The sequence below is a fragment of the Phocoena sinus genome, chromosome 16 (genome assembly GCF_008692025.1).
Source record: "Phocoena sinus isolate mPhoSin1 chromosome 16, mPhoSin1.pri, whole genome shotgun sequence".
Lineage (NCBI taxonomy): Eukaryota > Metazoa > Chordata > Mammalia > Artiodactyla > Phocoenidae > Phocoena > Phocoena sinus.
The window spans coordinates 14,031,329-14,047,336 of record NC_045778.1 but is presented as its reverse complement, the minus strand read 5'-3'; the positions used below and the strand labels follow the sequence as shown (position 1 = coordinate 14,047,336).

Sequence of the window (16,008 nt, the reverse complement as noted above, 5' to 3'; positions counted from 1 at the left end):
TTTTCGAGATATATGCCCAGAATAGGGATTGCTGGATCATATGGTAACTCTCTTTTGTTTTTTAAGGAACCTCCATACTGCTCTCCCTAGTGGCTACACCAATTTATATTCCTACCAACAGGCTCCCTTTTCTTCACACCCTCTCCAGCATTTATTGTTTGTAGACTTTTTTTTTTTTTTTTTTTTTGCGGTACGCGGGCCTCTCACTGCTGTGGCCTCTCCCGTTGCGGAACACAGGCTCCGGACGCGCAGGCTCAGCAGCCATGGCTCACGGGCCTAGCCGCTCCGCGGCACGTGGGAGCTTCCCCGACCGGGGCACGAACCCGTGTCCCCTGCATCGGCAGGCGGACTCAACCACTGCGCCACCAGGGAAGCCCTGTTTGTTTGTAGACTTTTTGATGATGGCCACTCTGACCAGTGTGAGGTGATACCTCATTGCAGTTTTGATTTGCATTTTTCTAATAATTAGTGATTTTGAGTGTCTTCTCATGTGCCTGTTGGCCATCTGTATGTCTTCTCTAGAGAAATGTCTATTTAGGTCTTCTGCCCATTTTTGGATTCGGTGGTTTGTTTTTTTTTGATATTGAGTTGTATGAGCTGTTTGTATATTTTGGAAATTAGTCCCTTGTCAGTTGCATCGTTTGCAAATATCTTCTCCCATTCTGCAGGTTGTCTTTCTGTTTTGTTTATGGTTTCCTTTGCTGTGCAAAAGCTTGTTAGTTTAGGCTCCTTTGGTTTATTTTTGCTTTTATTTCTTTTGTCTTGGGAAACTGACCTAAGAAAACATTGCCACGATTTATGTCAGAGAACGTTTTGCCTATGTTCTCTTCTAGGAGTTTTATGGTGTCATGTCTTATATTTAAGTCTTTAAGCCGTTTTGAGTTTACTTTTGTGTACCATGTGAGGGAGTGTTCTAATTTCATTGATTTACATGCGGCTCTCCAGCCTTCCCAACACCACTTGTCAAAGAGACTGTCTTTTCTCCACTGTATATTCTTGCCTGCTTTGTCATAGATTAACTGAGCATAAGTGTGTGGGTTTATTTTTGGGCTCTCTATTCTGTTCCATTGATCCATATGTCTGGTTTTGTGCCAATACCATGCTGCTTTGATTCTGAAGCCTGAGAAGGTTATGCCTCCAGCTTTGTTCTTTTTCCTCAGGATTGTTTTGGCAATTCTGGGTCTTTTGTGCCTCCATATAAAGTTTAGGATTATTTGTGCTAGTTCTGTGAAAAATGTGATATGGATTGCATTAAATTTGTAGATTGCTTTGGGTAGTATGGCCATTTTAACAATATTAATTCTGCCAACCACCATATGACCCAGCAATCCCACTACTGAGCATATACCCTGAAAAAACCATAATTCAAAAGGACACATGTACCCCAATGTTCATTGCCCCACTATTTACAAGAGTCAGGACATGGAAACTACCTAAATGTCCAACAACAGATGAATGGATGAAGAAGATGTGATACATATACACAATGGAATATTACTCAGCTGTAAAAAGGAACGAAATTGGGTCATTTGTAGAGATGTGGAGGGACCCAGAATCTGTCATACAGAATGAAGCCAGAAAGAGAAAAACAAATATCGTATATTAACATATACATGTGAAATGTAGAAAAATGGTACAGGTGAACCTATTTGCAGGGTAGGAATAGAGACGTAGATGTACAGAACGGACATGTGGACACAGGGAGGGAAGGGGAGGGTGGGATGAACTGGGAGATTAGGATTGACATATATACACTACCATGCATAAAACAGCTGGCGGGAACGTGCTATAAAGCACAGGAAGCTCAGCTTGGTCTCTGTGATGACCTAGATGGGTGGGATGGGAGGTGGGGAAGGACGTGCAAGAGGGAGGGGATATAGGTATGTATATAGCTGATTCATTGTACAGAGGAAACTAACATCACATTGTAAAGCAATTATACTCCAATAAAAAATGAAGCTAAAAATATATATGTTAATTCTTCCAATCCAAGAGCATGGAATATCTTTCCATTTCTTTCAGTCATGTTCAGTTTCCTTTATCAATGTTTTATAGTTCTCAGTACGTAAGTCTTTCACCTCCTTGGTCAGGTTTATTCCTATGTATCTTTTTTTGGACACGATTTTAAAAGGGATTTTTTTTTAACTTTCTGATATTTCATTGTTAGTGTAAAGAAATGCAACAGATTTCTGTATGTTAATCTTGTATCCTGCTGCCTTGCTGAATTTGTTCATCAGTTCTAATAGTTTTTGTGTGGAGTCTTTAGGGTTTTCACATAGAATACCATGTTATCTGCACGTAAAGACAATTTTACATCTTCCCTTCCAATTTGGACACATTTCTTTTTTTTTTTTTTTTTTTGTCTGATTGCTGTAGCTTGGACTTCCAATACTATGTTAAATAAAAGTGGTGAGACTGGGCATCCTTGTCTTGTTGCAGAATTTAGTGGGAAAGCTTTCAGCTTTTCACTGTTGACTGTGGGTTTGTCATAAATAGCTTTTATTATGTTGAGATATGTTCCCTCTATACACACTTTGCTGAGAGTTTTTATCATGAATGGATGTAGAATTTTATCAGATGGTTTTTCTGCATCTGTTGAGATGATCAACAGCGGTTTTGGTCTTTTCTGTTGATATGGCATATCACATTGATTTTATGTATGTTGAACCAGCCTTGTGACCCTAGGATGAATCCAACTTGATCATGGTGTATGATCCTTTTTATGTGTGGTTGGGTTCAATTTGCTAATATGTTGTTGAAGATTTTTGCATCTATATTCATCAAGGATGTTGGCCTATAATTTTTTTGGTAGTGTCTTTGTCTGGTTTTGGTATCAGGGTGATGGTGGCTTCATAGAATGACTTTGGGAGGGTTCCCTCCTCTTCAGTTTTTTGGAAGAGTTTGAGAAGGATTGGTATAAGTTCTCCTTTATATGTTGGGTAGAATTCTTCAGTGAAGCCATCCCATCCTGGACTTCAGTTTTCAAGGAATTTTTTCTTTTATTACAGATTCTATTTCATTTTTAGCGGTTGGTCTGTTCAGATTATATCTTCTTGATTCAGTTTTGGTGAGCTGTATGTTTCTATAAACTTGTCAGTTTCTTCTAGGTTCTCCAATTTGTTGGCATAGTATTCTCTTATGTTTTTTTTTTATTTCTGCATATCAGATATTATTTCTCCTCTTTCATTTCTTATTTTTATCACTCACCTGCTTTTAAATAAACTTCTGACTTCTAGAGAGTGTACAAGTAGATTTTTCAGGCAGCATTTTAACCGTCAGCATCCATGTCCTGAAGATTCAGTGAAAGTATGAAATGAAGTTCAAGTCAGTTTTGAGTGAGATTACAGAGCTGCCACAGTATCAGGTTACCAGTATCACTTCCGCCTAGCTATTCTTTCCCTTTTATACCTTCCTTGTCTCCCCAGATATGGATCTAAAGGCAAAAGGGTATCTTCATAGATCAGCAGGATTTATGGTGGTGAAATTTATTAACAATGTTAAAGGAATATTTATTACTCTCTTTTCCGGGTGAATAAAAATCAGAAGCCAGAGAGTCATTATCCAGATGGTCGTAAGCGCGCATTCAACCGTAAGAGTGCTAGATATGGATACGTTTGAGCCCATAACAAGCAAAAGAGGATACAATTGCATATTTTTATAATTAGACCATAATGTAATGTTTATTGGTTTATGCGTAACAGATGAATACTTGGTTTATAGTACAAGAAGAGCAGGAGTTTACATCCTTGGCTGTGACGTCATACTCTTAAAGTACTTTTTAGACTACCACTAAGTAAATTTCTACCCAAAAGGAGAGATTTGGAGCCTCGGATTTTGGAAAGCCAGCAAACTCTTCCTGGAAGTGCCCCATGTAGAGTGCATGATCCAGGCTATGAGAATTTAATTCTGCCTGCCTTTCACTTCCCTTATATGCTGTCACCTTTGCACAAATTTCAGCACCTTTGGCAGTCACTTCAGTTTTGCGCAGATTGCTAGAGATGAGAGGACCAACGGTTGTTATTCTCACCTTTGATGCAGAAATTCTTTTTAGGACTGTGCATGAGATGTGTCTATAAATAAGTAAAGTGATGATATTTTTGTAATCATGGCCTTAATATAAAAACAGAAGGGCTTTTATCCCCCTCCAAGTCATCTTCTGTAAAAGCTACACAGCTATTCCACCTGAGCTGCCACTATTCAAATTATTTGGGGGACTCCTCTTTGGGGGGAGGCTATCAGAGTAAGCTTGCAAGCCCACGAGAAAACCAATGTTACAGTTTCTGTGTCATGTCTGAATTTTTACTAAATCCAAACAGTCTCCCCAATTTTATGGATTGGTTCTCTTTGACTTTTATCTATCTAAAAAATAAAATAAAATTCACTCAAAAGTATAAAGTTTTGATGTCACTTAGGACATTCAGAGCAATAGACCTCAGGTTCCAGAGTTGTGAGACTCCAAATGGAACCTGGTTTTTTCTGACATAGGCTACCCCATGGTAATATCACCAGAATCTTGTCAAAGACTGTTGTGAAGTCCTACCACTTTTGTTCTAGGATCTAGAAGTGCCCCATAAAAATATTTTTAACCTACCTTTGCAACTCTGTTATCCTTCGGTTAACTGCGACCTCCTCTCTCCCCCTCCCCACCCAGAACTTTCTCTGCCTTCTTTGCATCAGGTCAGCTGTGCTCCATCTTGTATCTATGTGCTGCAGTTTTCAATGAATTACCCTTTAATTGCTCTCCTAAAATGTATCCTTTTTATAGATCTGTATGATTATTAAGTTTATGATTTTTGCATCGAATCCTGGTCTTCCACCTGACTCAATTTTGTTGTCATCTAAAAGTATTCATTTCAGCATGATGATTATAATTTTGAAGCCACCAGTGTGTCAGGTACGGCCCTGGGGACTGAAAACATCAGTTCACCGAACCCTCACCGCATTAGGAGATGGGTACTATCATTCCCACCTAACAGACGAGGAAGCTAGGGCTCAGACAGTGCCGCTGACTTGCCTAAAGTCAAAGAAATGACTAGAAAGCAGGGAGACCAGGATTCAAACTCTCATCCATCCAAGGCAGGGTTTCCCAACCTCGCACTATGGTATTTGGGGCCAGATAATTCTTTGTTGTGGGAGCTGCCCTGTACATTGTAGTATGTTTAGCAGCATCTCTGGCCTCTGCCTACCTGAAACCAGTAGCCCTTCCCTACACCCATTGTGACAACCAAAAATGCCTCCAGACATTGCCAAATGCCTCCAGACATTGCCAAATGTTCTAGAATTTAAGCACCACCCATCTAATGCCAAAGTAATGCTTTTGCCACATTATACTATTAAATCGAGAATACAATCATAGAATTTTAAGGCTGGATTTTAAAGAGGTTGATTTTTGGAATCACCACACCTGGCTAATCACCAGAATTGGAGATATTTAAAGACTCTTTTCCCACACAAGACCTTCAAAATCAGCATTTACCAGGTGGGGGACAGGTATCTATTTTAAGCCTCTTCTCGGGTGTAGGATCAGATCTTAACCTCACCACACATCTGTTCCTTGAATCACTCCACTCCATTCCTGCCAGATAGTTCTCCAGCCTCGGGTTTAACACCTCCTGTGATGGTGTTACCCATATTCAGATGGTCCTAACTGTGCAAAAGCATTCTTCTTTAGCATTCCTTTTCTATCTCTCCCTCTATATCCTTAATCTCATATTATCCAAATTATCATTTTTCTTAAGTCAATTGAATTCAACATGTATTGAGGGACTTCCCTGGTGGCACAGTGGTTAAGAATCCGCCTGCCAATGCAGGGGGACACGGGTTCAAGCCCTGGTCCGGGAAGATCCCACATGCTGTGGAGCAACTAAGCCCATGCACCACAACTACGGGGCGTGCACTCTAGAGCCCATGAGCCACAACTACTGAGCTCGCATGCCACAGCTACTGAAGCCCACATGCCTAGAGCCCGTGCTCCGCAACAAGAGAAGCCAGCGCAATGAGAAGCCCGCGCACCGCAAGGAAGAGTAGCCCCCATTCGCTGCAACTAGAGAAAGCCTGCATGCAGCAACAAAGACCCAACGCAGCCAAAAATAAATAAATAAATCTATTAAAAAAAATTGTTTTAAACATGTTTTGATTCCCAATTATGTATTAGGCCCTACCCTGAGCTTTTCTTTTTTTTTTTAACCATGGCTGTTAAGACCATTATGGATTCTTTTTAAGAAAATGACCATCCAACAGTTTTCTCAGTTTAACAATAGACTTCCTCAGAAGAGCAATCATAATACGTTAAAATCTTGCATGGTTGACCACCCATCCAGCTGCTACAGCCCATCCAGCTGCTACTGGGAAGCAGTCCGCTCTGCAACTTGTGGGGTTCCTGTTTTGGGGAAGCAGAGCTGCCAGTAGCTTTCCTCTGCCTCTTCACCCCTCACCCAGCAACCCTCTTTTAACCCTTTTTGATGGTTTCAGGAAGATTCCAAAGTAGCTCCTCATTCTGGTAAAATCATTCTCTACCACGTGGTCCAGATTTCTTCTCTGAAAACAGAGAGGAAGGGAAATTTTTTTCAAAATCTTTCTTTATCGTGCTCCTCTTAAGAATATCTTTTAATGAATTTGATTAATAAAAATTAATGAATGAGTATAAGGATAAATTAATTTTAATAATGTATCAAGGGACTCCCCTGGTGGCGCAGTGGTTAAGAATCCGCCTGCCAATGCAGGGGACACGGGTTCAATCCCTGGTCGGGGAAGATCCCACATGCCTCGGAGCAACTAAGCCAGTGCGCCACAACTACTGAGCCCGCACGCCTAGAGCCCATGCTCTACAACAAGAGAAGCCACCGCAATGAGAAGCCTGCGCACCGCAACGAAGAGCAACCCCACCCGCCTCAACTAAAGAAAGCCGGCACACAGCAACGGAAGACTCAACTCAGCCAAAATAAATTAATTAAAATAATAATGTATCCAATCTCACACTTACAGTTTGCTCTTCTTTAAAGTCAAGTAGTCCCTTTCTGCTCACACTTTGGATTCTCCCCTAAGTCACCAGGATAGTTTAGAAGCTACAGGAAATTGCTTTTTAATGAGAGATCTTGGATCACTGGAAGATTGTAACGGACACTCATACTGCAAAGGCTGCTTATGACCGAATGTGTAAGGTTAAACCTGCAGGTGCCCAGTGTCTTTAGCGGGTTGACGTGAGTAGCTAGTGAGCTAGAAATGTGTGCAAGCAGCCCTGACTCGCCTGGATGGAGCTCCAGTAGGCAGGTTGTGTTTAGAGAAAACCAAGGAGAAAATAACATGTTAACCGGAATCATCCGTTTGGGGTCAAAATAACAATCCGGTGTTTTTGTACTTGTGTGAGATATAAAAAGAAAAGTTGAGTTTCAGTTTGGCTTAGTAGGAACTTCCAAACTTCTGGCTTCTGCCTGGGTACCTCCAAAGAAGTACCTGGACCAAGGGAAAACCGCCTGGCCCCCTCCCATCTTTGACTGCTCTGGAAAGCACCAGTGTCTTGAATGTGGTGTCCGCTCTCTTCTTCTAGAGTTTTATAAATGGACACTGACATGGACTACGAAAGACCCAACGTGGAAACCATCAAGTGCGTGGTCGTGGGAGACAACGCCGTGGGGAAGACGCGTTTGATCTGCGCCAGAGCGTGTAATACGACGCTGACACAGTACCAGCTGCTGGCCACCCACGTACCCACAGTGTGGGCCATTGACCAGTACCGGGTCTGCCAGGAGGTAAGACAGACGGCGTTTCTTTAGAATCCTAAGGGTACATCATTGCTGTTGCCAGTCTGATTTTTATTTCTTTTTATGGATTTCTAGTTACTTGATTTTTTTTTTATCAAAGTCTAGTTGCTTTACAATGTTGTGTTAGTTTCTGCTGTACAGCACAGTGATTCAGGTATACCTATGTATACATTCTTTTATATTCTTTTCCGTTATGGTTTACCACAGGCAATTGAATACGGCCAGTCTGATTTTTTAAAAGCAGGGGAAGGGGTTAACTTGTGTATTTGAGACAAAACTCACCTTTTTAGTGTCACAAGAGAAAACAAAATCCAGAAGGCCGACTTGGAGTATGGCTATGGTATCCTCAGGGAGGGCTTTCGAGGCACGTGGCTCCAGGAACAGAATTAGGACTTAGCTAAGTCCTGTTCGATAGAAGAAGAAGACTAAATGCAAGTGTGTCTCGGGGGCTCTGAGGGGGAGCCCCTGACTGCCAGTGAGCATGGGTGCTGTCTCTCCTGCAGGTCTTGGAGCGTTCCCGGGACGTCGTTGATGAAGTGAGCGTCTCTCTCAGGCTTTGGGATACTTTCGGCGATCATCACAAAGACAGGCGTTTTGCATATGGCAGGTAAACCAAGACTAGTGCAGTTCAGTTCAACTTCAGTACAATTTCCTTTCCCAAACCCATCTCTGCTTCGTAAATCAACAAAAATCACATAATATGGCCTCGAGATGTGTTGGGTTCTGCACTGTGTCTAAGAAAAGACAAGACCAAAAAAAAGAGCAAAACCCAAAACAGCATTGTTTCCTGATGTCAAGAAAAGCGCTCTGCGTGGCCACTTGGTTCCTCCCAGGAAGTACTTTATTTAAAACAACCAGTGCTAGTTAAACTGGACGTTTGCTGGATGCGGATTCTGTTGTGCTCTCCAACCTTGGGCCGCTTCGATTGTCGTCTTCCTGAATACTTAATTTACCTTCTCTTAGAATGTTTTAAGTTTTTTCAGCACTTGGCCACCCCACTTCAGAAGGTCTCTTTGGTCTTTTTGTGACCATACTGCAGTCTGATGTTACTTGCTTTGGGCTTTGTTGTCTGAAAAGTCTATTGTTTTTATTTGAAGGTCATTTTTAAAAAAGAAAGAAAAATATCTCTGAAGTTCTTCACAAAGGCACATTTCCAAAATGAACTGAAGCATTAATGTCTACTTTTCATTCAAAAAAAAAAAAGGAGGAGGAGGAAAAATCCAGTAAACGGAAGATAAATCTAGGACATTAATATGAGTGGGAACAAGGTCAAAGTACCGTAAAATATTTAGCAACTTCTCTTTGTCACCATAACTCCAAAGGAGTCTCCGGGACTCCTGCGGTCTTAAAGTCCCTCTCAGTGAATCTGTTATAACTATCAAAATCCAGATAAGGAGGAGATTTCCTTACCCCTTAATAGTAAATGAAGACGTTTCCTTTTAAGTTTAGAAAGTGTAGAATTTAGGTCTCTGTTAACATCAAGCATCACGCTACCTCACAGGATTGGATTAGATACTCCAAACGAGTTACTCCTTTGTATTGAGATAAGCTTTTCTGAAAGGACCTCTCTTTTCTTCAAGCCAGTAGCCCTCGTAAGCCTCTGAACTTCTATTGGCATTTATCCAAGTGGTCTAAAATACTGAATAAACCGCTGAAAGGGTTTGCCCTAGTCCTGAGAAGTCGTTCACACACTGAAAAGATCTGCAATTTAGGCGTTTGTTCAAGGGTGTCTCAGAAAGAGGCATGTAGAGGTAAAACTGATTTTAATGTCCCCTTGAACAACGAGAACTGTTGAACTTAATATCCAGCATTACAGATAGGTTTCTTCTTGAGTTTCCTGGGTTTTTTTTTTTTTTTTTTCCCTTTCCACGATGTTCTTGATTCTTATCTTAGTTGCCATTTGGGTTTTTGCCATTTGGGTTTTTTTCTGTTGTCTCGTTATTACACACGCACAGAAATAAGAATCAGTGAACCTGCTTGTAAGTACTATGCCGTCAGATTTCGTAATACCTGTGGTTTTAAGGAAGCATAATTAAATGATGACTGGAAGTAAAGTAAGGACGGCGCAATAGATTTCAAAGGACTGTTTGTACCCAACTTCTAAAAAGGTGTGGTGAATAGAGATGAACTTACTGAGATATTGGGTTTAGCTTCTACATGCTGTCTCAACAGCTCAGTGGTTTATTGCCACTTGAAATTTATGTATTTGGGATGATGAATTTTAACTTGGTTCCACCATGTAAAACTTGTTTTGTGGTAATAGAAAGACTGCTTCATTATCGTGGGAGGTTCCTGCTTAGGGGTGATTTAATGGCACAGTGACCTTCATAGGTCTGATACTGACAGGCATCTACACTGGGCCTCATCCAGCTTCTTGATGTATGTCATGCCTGTGCTTGGTCCCTCCCAACAGAAATAAGCTGGTCTCTCATGTGACTCTGTCAGTTCAAAGTGCAGTGTTCTGGCTCTGACAGTGTTTTGCTCTGTCAACCGCAGCCATCCCCCACCCCTTTGGTGGAAACAGGACGCGCTTTCCAAGCCAAGTCTGACTCCCTGAGCCACACAGAGGGGCTCAGGAAGCCCTCCCGTGTTTCTGACCGAGCTCTCTGTGGGCCTCACTTTTATGTGCATGTCTGGCCTTGCATTTCCTCTGTCTTTTCTGATTCTCCGCAGCCTCCAGGCTTCCTGCCACAGACCCCACCCCTGGTAAAGAACAAAAACCAGGGCTGTTCTGTCTCGGATTCCAGCCTCTGTCTATAAACGCTAAATATGTCAGACCGCATTGCTATAGCACCAAAAAGTTCCATTGTATGGAAAAGTCTGGTAGTAGTATCTTTTATTCAGTATAGGGCTCCAACCACTGGATCTCATTGCTGTGTGAGAGCTGTTTAATTTCTGTATAACTTCCATTTTTAGCTCCCTATCATTCGTTACGGAGAAGAATCATAATTACAGTTTCTGACATTCAGTTTGGTTTGCAAACCTGTTTTTTCACTGATGTTTTTACTATACTTGGTATGAATTACAAGTCAGCGAGATGTGATACATTCCTGAGACTCGGAAATGTATTTGGAACCTTTTTAAAATAATTCATTTGATTCTTATGGTGACAGTGAGAGAAACCAGATTCATACCAAGATGCCTTAGACCTCACCTTCAGTTTCCTCGGCTTCTTAGCACCAAGCTAGTTAACAGGTTACCCCCTCAAACCTCCTTTGGCACAGGCACGTTCTAGTTTGCAGGGTGGGCCAGGGTGGTGCCAGTCTGCTGACTTGAATTTGCAATTTTCCTCATGTGGTATAACTACAACCAGAATGTCAAAGCTCTTGTTATAATTTAAAGGTAATTATTCAACCCATTTTTTTAGCCAGCTAGATTAACAGCTCCAATTCATCAAAGCCCTACAGTGTGTCAATCAAAATATTAGGTGCTTTGCCAACACTAGTTTAGTTAATCCTTCCAGGAACCCTAGGAGGCAGAAATTATCTCTACTGCAGTTGAGTAGAGAGTTGAGTTCTTTTACTACCATAACCTGCCCAATAGTGAGTTTCAAAACTAGATTCAAACCCAGCTCTGCCTGACTCCTACTCTTTGCGTTGTGCCAAGCTACCTTGACCTCATTTTAAACAGAATGCAACTGAAACCACCACCCCGCATTGATGAGCTGGGTATCCATTTGCTCTTCTATATTTGCATGGTGGCTTAGAATGAGAAGAGATCTCAAAAAGTCATCTGGTCAACCCCTTTTCTCCAGGAAGGGAGATCATCCATCCAAGAAAAAGTAGTGATAGGAGTCCTTCTGTTCGATGGACATGAAAGGTAGCAGAGTGGCATTAACACCCTAACACTTACCTAACACATTTGAAATACTTCAAAGCCTCTTTTGTCTGGAGCGAATGACTCCAACTTTTAGTAGCCTTCCTTCTTCCTACCACCTACTTTCTATCCATTTTCGCATGAACTTTTGAAGCTCTTTCCTGGATCTTTTAAAATGTCAAGAACAAAACTGTACATAGTAGCCATGACTGTGATCAGCTGCTCTTTTTTGGCAAGAAAAAAAAAAAATAGCTTCTTTTTAAAGGGATATCACCCAAGAGTTTTCCCCTAGAACTATTAAAAGAAGGAAGTGTGTACACTTAGGTACCTGGCACTGAAAATGTAGGCAAGTAGGATGGGCTCTGCCTTCAACAGAATACCTGGGCCCCTCTGCCGCCATCCTACAGTCACACCACACATAAATAATTACCCATTTTATTGTTCACTTTCCTTGAAAACCTTCACCATTGCTGTGTCTTGGGGTCACATAACCTTCAAACACGTAAAGCCTGTGGGGCTGGAGGTGGTGATAACAGCAGCTACAATTTGATCAGGGCTCCCCACGAGCCAGGCCTGTGCTCACGGCTCTACGTATCTTGTTGCCACGTCATTCTTGTGGTGACCCTGTAAACTAGGCTCATTTCACAGTTGAGCGAGCGCGTACAGAAAGGGGCCAAGGTCAGACGGCTAGGAGAGAGTGGTACTGAGCTTTTCCTGGTAGTTCTGTCTGGCTCCAAAGCCTGCTTCTGCCCTTCCCCCCAGGCTTTTGTGGTTGACGATGATGACTAACGGCCAACTTACTTTACATTTATTCCCAGTCCAGTCTAATTCTTACACTATTCTGTGTGGACATGGAAGACCAGCGTTCACCATCTATCACCAGCTCTAACTAATATTCCCTTTGTTCCTCTTAAGTTCTTTAATACGTAGCAAATGACTTAATTCTCTATATGCATCCATGAGTGACTAAACATGAGTCCTTTCATTTCCAGTAAAAATGTTACAACCGAGCAGACTTTCTGAGAGGGAGTGGGATGCTTGGGTACTCTCCGTGGCATGTTTTCTCCCCCCAGTTTTACGTAAGCACGCAGAATCACTGTATCTACCCTTACGCCGAAGAGTTTCTAGGCATATTTTCAGTACAGTTAGAACTCTTATTATATAGATCACTCTTACACACTGAGTTTCCTCAAGTGTTTTTACGTCCAATGAGAAGTACACTACATGTTTTAAATGATAACATCAATCAGAGCCACGGTTTCTGTGTATCTGTTTAGATAAGACAGCTCTAGTTTCACGTTGAAGGCACATGTAATCAGATACAGCATGAATACATCTCATCTTGAATGCCTGGTTGAGGCCCTTTAAAAGATTCAGGACTGTGGGTGACCAGTGTTTATGTCTTTGTTTGGGACTGGCTGAACTTGTGGTTAATGGCATGGGAAAAAAGCAAGAAACAACTAACGTGCCTCAGTCAAGTATTTTGAAGTACCTCTCGCCCATGGCACTTTTCTAAACGCTTGGCCAGAACTAACATTCTGATGATGACTTCAGGATGGCAAACAGCCTGTCAGACGGAGAAACATATCAAGTGGAAGAGGGCCAGGGCCAGGATGAGGGTGAGGCACTCACCTTGGGTGTAAAATGTAAATCATCATAATTTTTAAAAGATAGGATCCGGCTTCCCTGGTGGCGCAGTGGTTGAGAGTCCGCCTGCCGATGCAGGGGACGCGGGTTCGTGCCCCGGTCCGGGAAGATCCCACATGCCGCGGAGTGGCTGGGCCCGTGAGCCATGGCCGCTGAGCCTGTGCGTCCGGAGCCTGTGCTCCGCAACGGGAGAGGCCACAACAGTGAGAGGCCCGCGTACCGCAAAAAAAAAAAAAAGATAGGATCACTGCTAACTGATCTTTTCTTTCTGTCTCAGGCTCAGCATGGCAAATGTTACTGGTCCTGACCTTATTTAAAATTTTGGTATTTTGCTCATCATGGATTTTTTTTTTTACCTTAATTTTGATTTTTGAAAAAATAGTGTTCATCTGGATTACTGAGGTTTTGGGCACCTCTTTAAATTTTGCACCTGAGGCCAATGCTTCACTCTTCACCCAAGTCCTGGCCCTGAAGGTGGACTTTATAAATGGATAACAAATCAGCAAAGGGAGGAAAGTTCCCAATGCGGGTACTTTATGGAAAAGTCATCCAAACCACACTTCTAAATGTGTGGTCCAGAGAGATCTAGGAAAACTACTGCAGCTTGTTTCCTAAAGATATTTTGTCCTGCTGTGGCATAAAGGACTAAGACTTGCCCAAGTTATAGAAAACAGTAGAAAGACATTAGTAGAGCAGCTAGTTGGACCAAGGGACAGGAGTAGTTGTTCCCTAAGAGGTTCGACTAAAACTGCTACTTCTCATAGTTGATTATGCCGAAGCTACTGGTTATCTGATGTCAGAGATCTGGGGGGAGGTGAACCGGCATGTTTTAGCCCGTACCTGGATGATCCGAAAGCAGCCAGTCCTCAGGCCACGCTTTGCTAAACACTGTCACGGAAATATCACAATACTCTCTACGGAACCTCAGCCAAACGGGAAGAATCTCATGAATGCTGGAGAGAGCTTTTGAGTGAGGGAAACCGGGGAAAAAAGAGCACATACTGTGTGTGGATCCCTTGCTGTAAAATTCTAGAAAATGCAGTGTAATCTATACTGACAGAAAGGAGAACATTCGCTGCCTGGGAAAGAGGATGGAGGGAAGGAGGGATTACCAAGGGGCACAAGGACACTTTCAGGGTGATGGGAATATTTGTTTTATTGACTGGGATGACAGTATGGAGAGTGTATACCTATGTCAAAGCTAATCACATGGAGCACTTTAAGTGTACAATGTTTAGTGCATTTCAATTGTAGCTCAATAGTTTTTTAAATAAAATATTTTTATGGGCAGTCGAAGTAGTCTATGATATGTGAGGAAATTTTCATGGCTGACAATGTATGTTTTGATTATGTATAGAACTTAAACTTAGTTCTCATTGAAAATATCAACAGAAATCATCTGTATGAACTTCGGGGCGAAAAAAATAAGACGAGATCCTTAATAGCTGAACATGGGAAATGGAATGGTTCTGGCATCTCAAAGCTAATGATGGGACACTATCAAATTGTCCCCAAATCATGCTGGATCCCTTTTCCCAGAGACAGAGCCCTCAGCTGTGTGGATCGTAATTCACCCAAGTGGCCTGTGTCTTTGGCTGTGGTTCTGTTTGTATCTCTTTCTGAGAAGATATATTTGAGCAGGTACCCTGTGATAACTGAATAAAGGACACCACATTCCTGAAAGTTTTCCATTTCTCCATCAAATAGTAACAATTTTCTCTTTCGTAGTTGGCCCTTTCTGGAACTAGAGAATGGTGCGAGACCAAGAGAAAAAGGAGGGAAGCATAGTAAGCCACACCACCCCAAACCTCCCCCTTTTTTGCCAAATTTTTGAATTTATAAATTGGGGCGGGGGGGGGGAATGCTTTGTTTGAATGAGTATTCTTAAACAGAATTACATGTATTAACACTAATGTTTTTCCAACTATAGTTTGTTTCTCCTCTGGGTATCATTTCCAAGATCTTTACAAGAATCATTTAAAAAAATAATTATATACTTATGGTAATCCATTTACCCATAGATGAGGGCATTAACTAAAACAGTTGAAAGTGGATTATTACTGCTTTGTGCTAATCCAAAACAAAAATATGTTAGACTAAATGCATACAAGTAATTAAAAATTTTTAATGTACTGGAAATTTATGGATTCTGTACTAAAGTACTCAAGCATAGGATTGCAGTCATGCCAAACCATCTGGCACAGAGAAAATATGTCTGTGCCGTGCTCTGTGCCATCCCCAGCCTACTGTCCTCCACTGTCCTTCCTGCTCTGAACTGGTACATCTTGTACTGTAACCAGAAGACACAATATCAGAAGAGCTGGGATCCCTGTGCCCAACCCAGCCCTGTTCCCGGGATGAAATTGTCCTTGAGAAGCAGCAGTGCCAAATGAGACAGGAACAGGGCTTGGTTGATGACTGGGGTCAGTCATGTTCCGGGACCTGGAAGGATGCTGGCTGCTGCCCAAACATTGGTCACATGACTGGGAAAGACAGTCCGTTATGGTTGAGCCCAGAAAAGCATTTGTGGACCCAAAAGATGCCGCAGACATATGAGTAATGTGGCCACTGAGATGGGTAAGGAGAATAAGGAACATATATACTGTTCAATACATTAACATCGTGTGTTCTGCCTTCTTTTTACCTTTTTGTTGTTACTACTTAATAACTGCAAGCTTGACAAGTTGGGTCAAATACAGCTAAGTTTGTTGACTTTTCATCCTTGGACAAAGAGAAAACATCAGTTTGTGATGTTTCTATACTGGAATCATCTGATGAAGAAATA

At 41.9% G+C, this 16,008-nt stretch overlaps 1 protein-coding gene across 1 annotated transcript in view; it reads left to right on the top strand.

Annotated features, from left to right (window-relative positions):
* Nucleotides 1-16,008, top strand: part of RHOBTB1 (Rho related BTB domain containing 1) — a 67,971-nt gene that overhangs the window by 22,730 nt on the left and 29,233 nt on the right. Inside the window, 2 exon segments of the mRNA XM_032607986.1 lie at nt 7,547-7,748; nt 8,264-8,367. Coding sequence (XP_032463877.1) covers nt 7,557-7,748; nt 8,264-8,367 — 296 coding nt within the window. The 5' untranslated portion in view covers nt 7,547-7,556.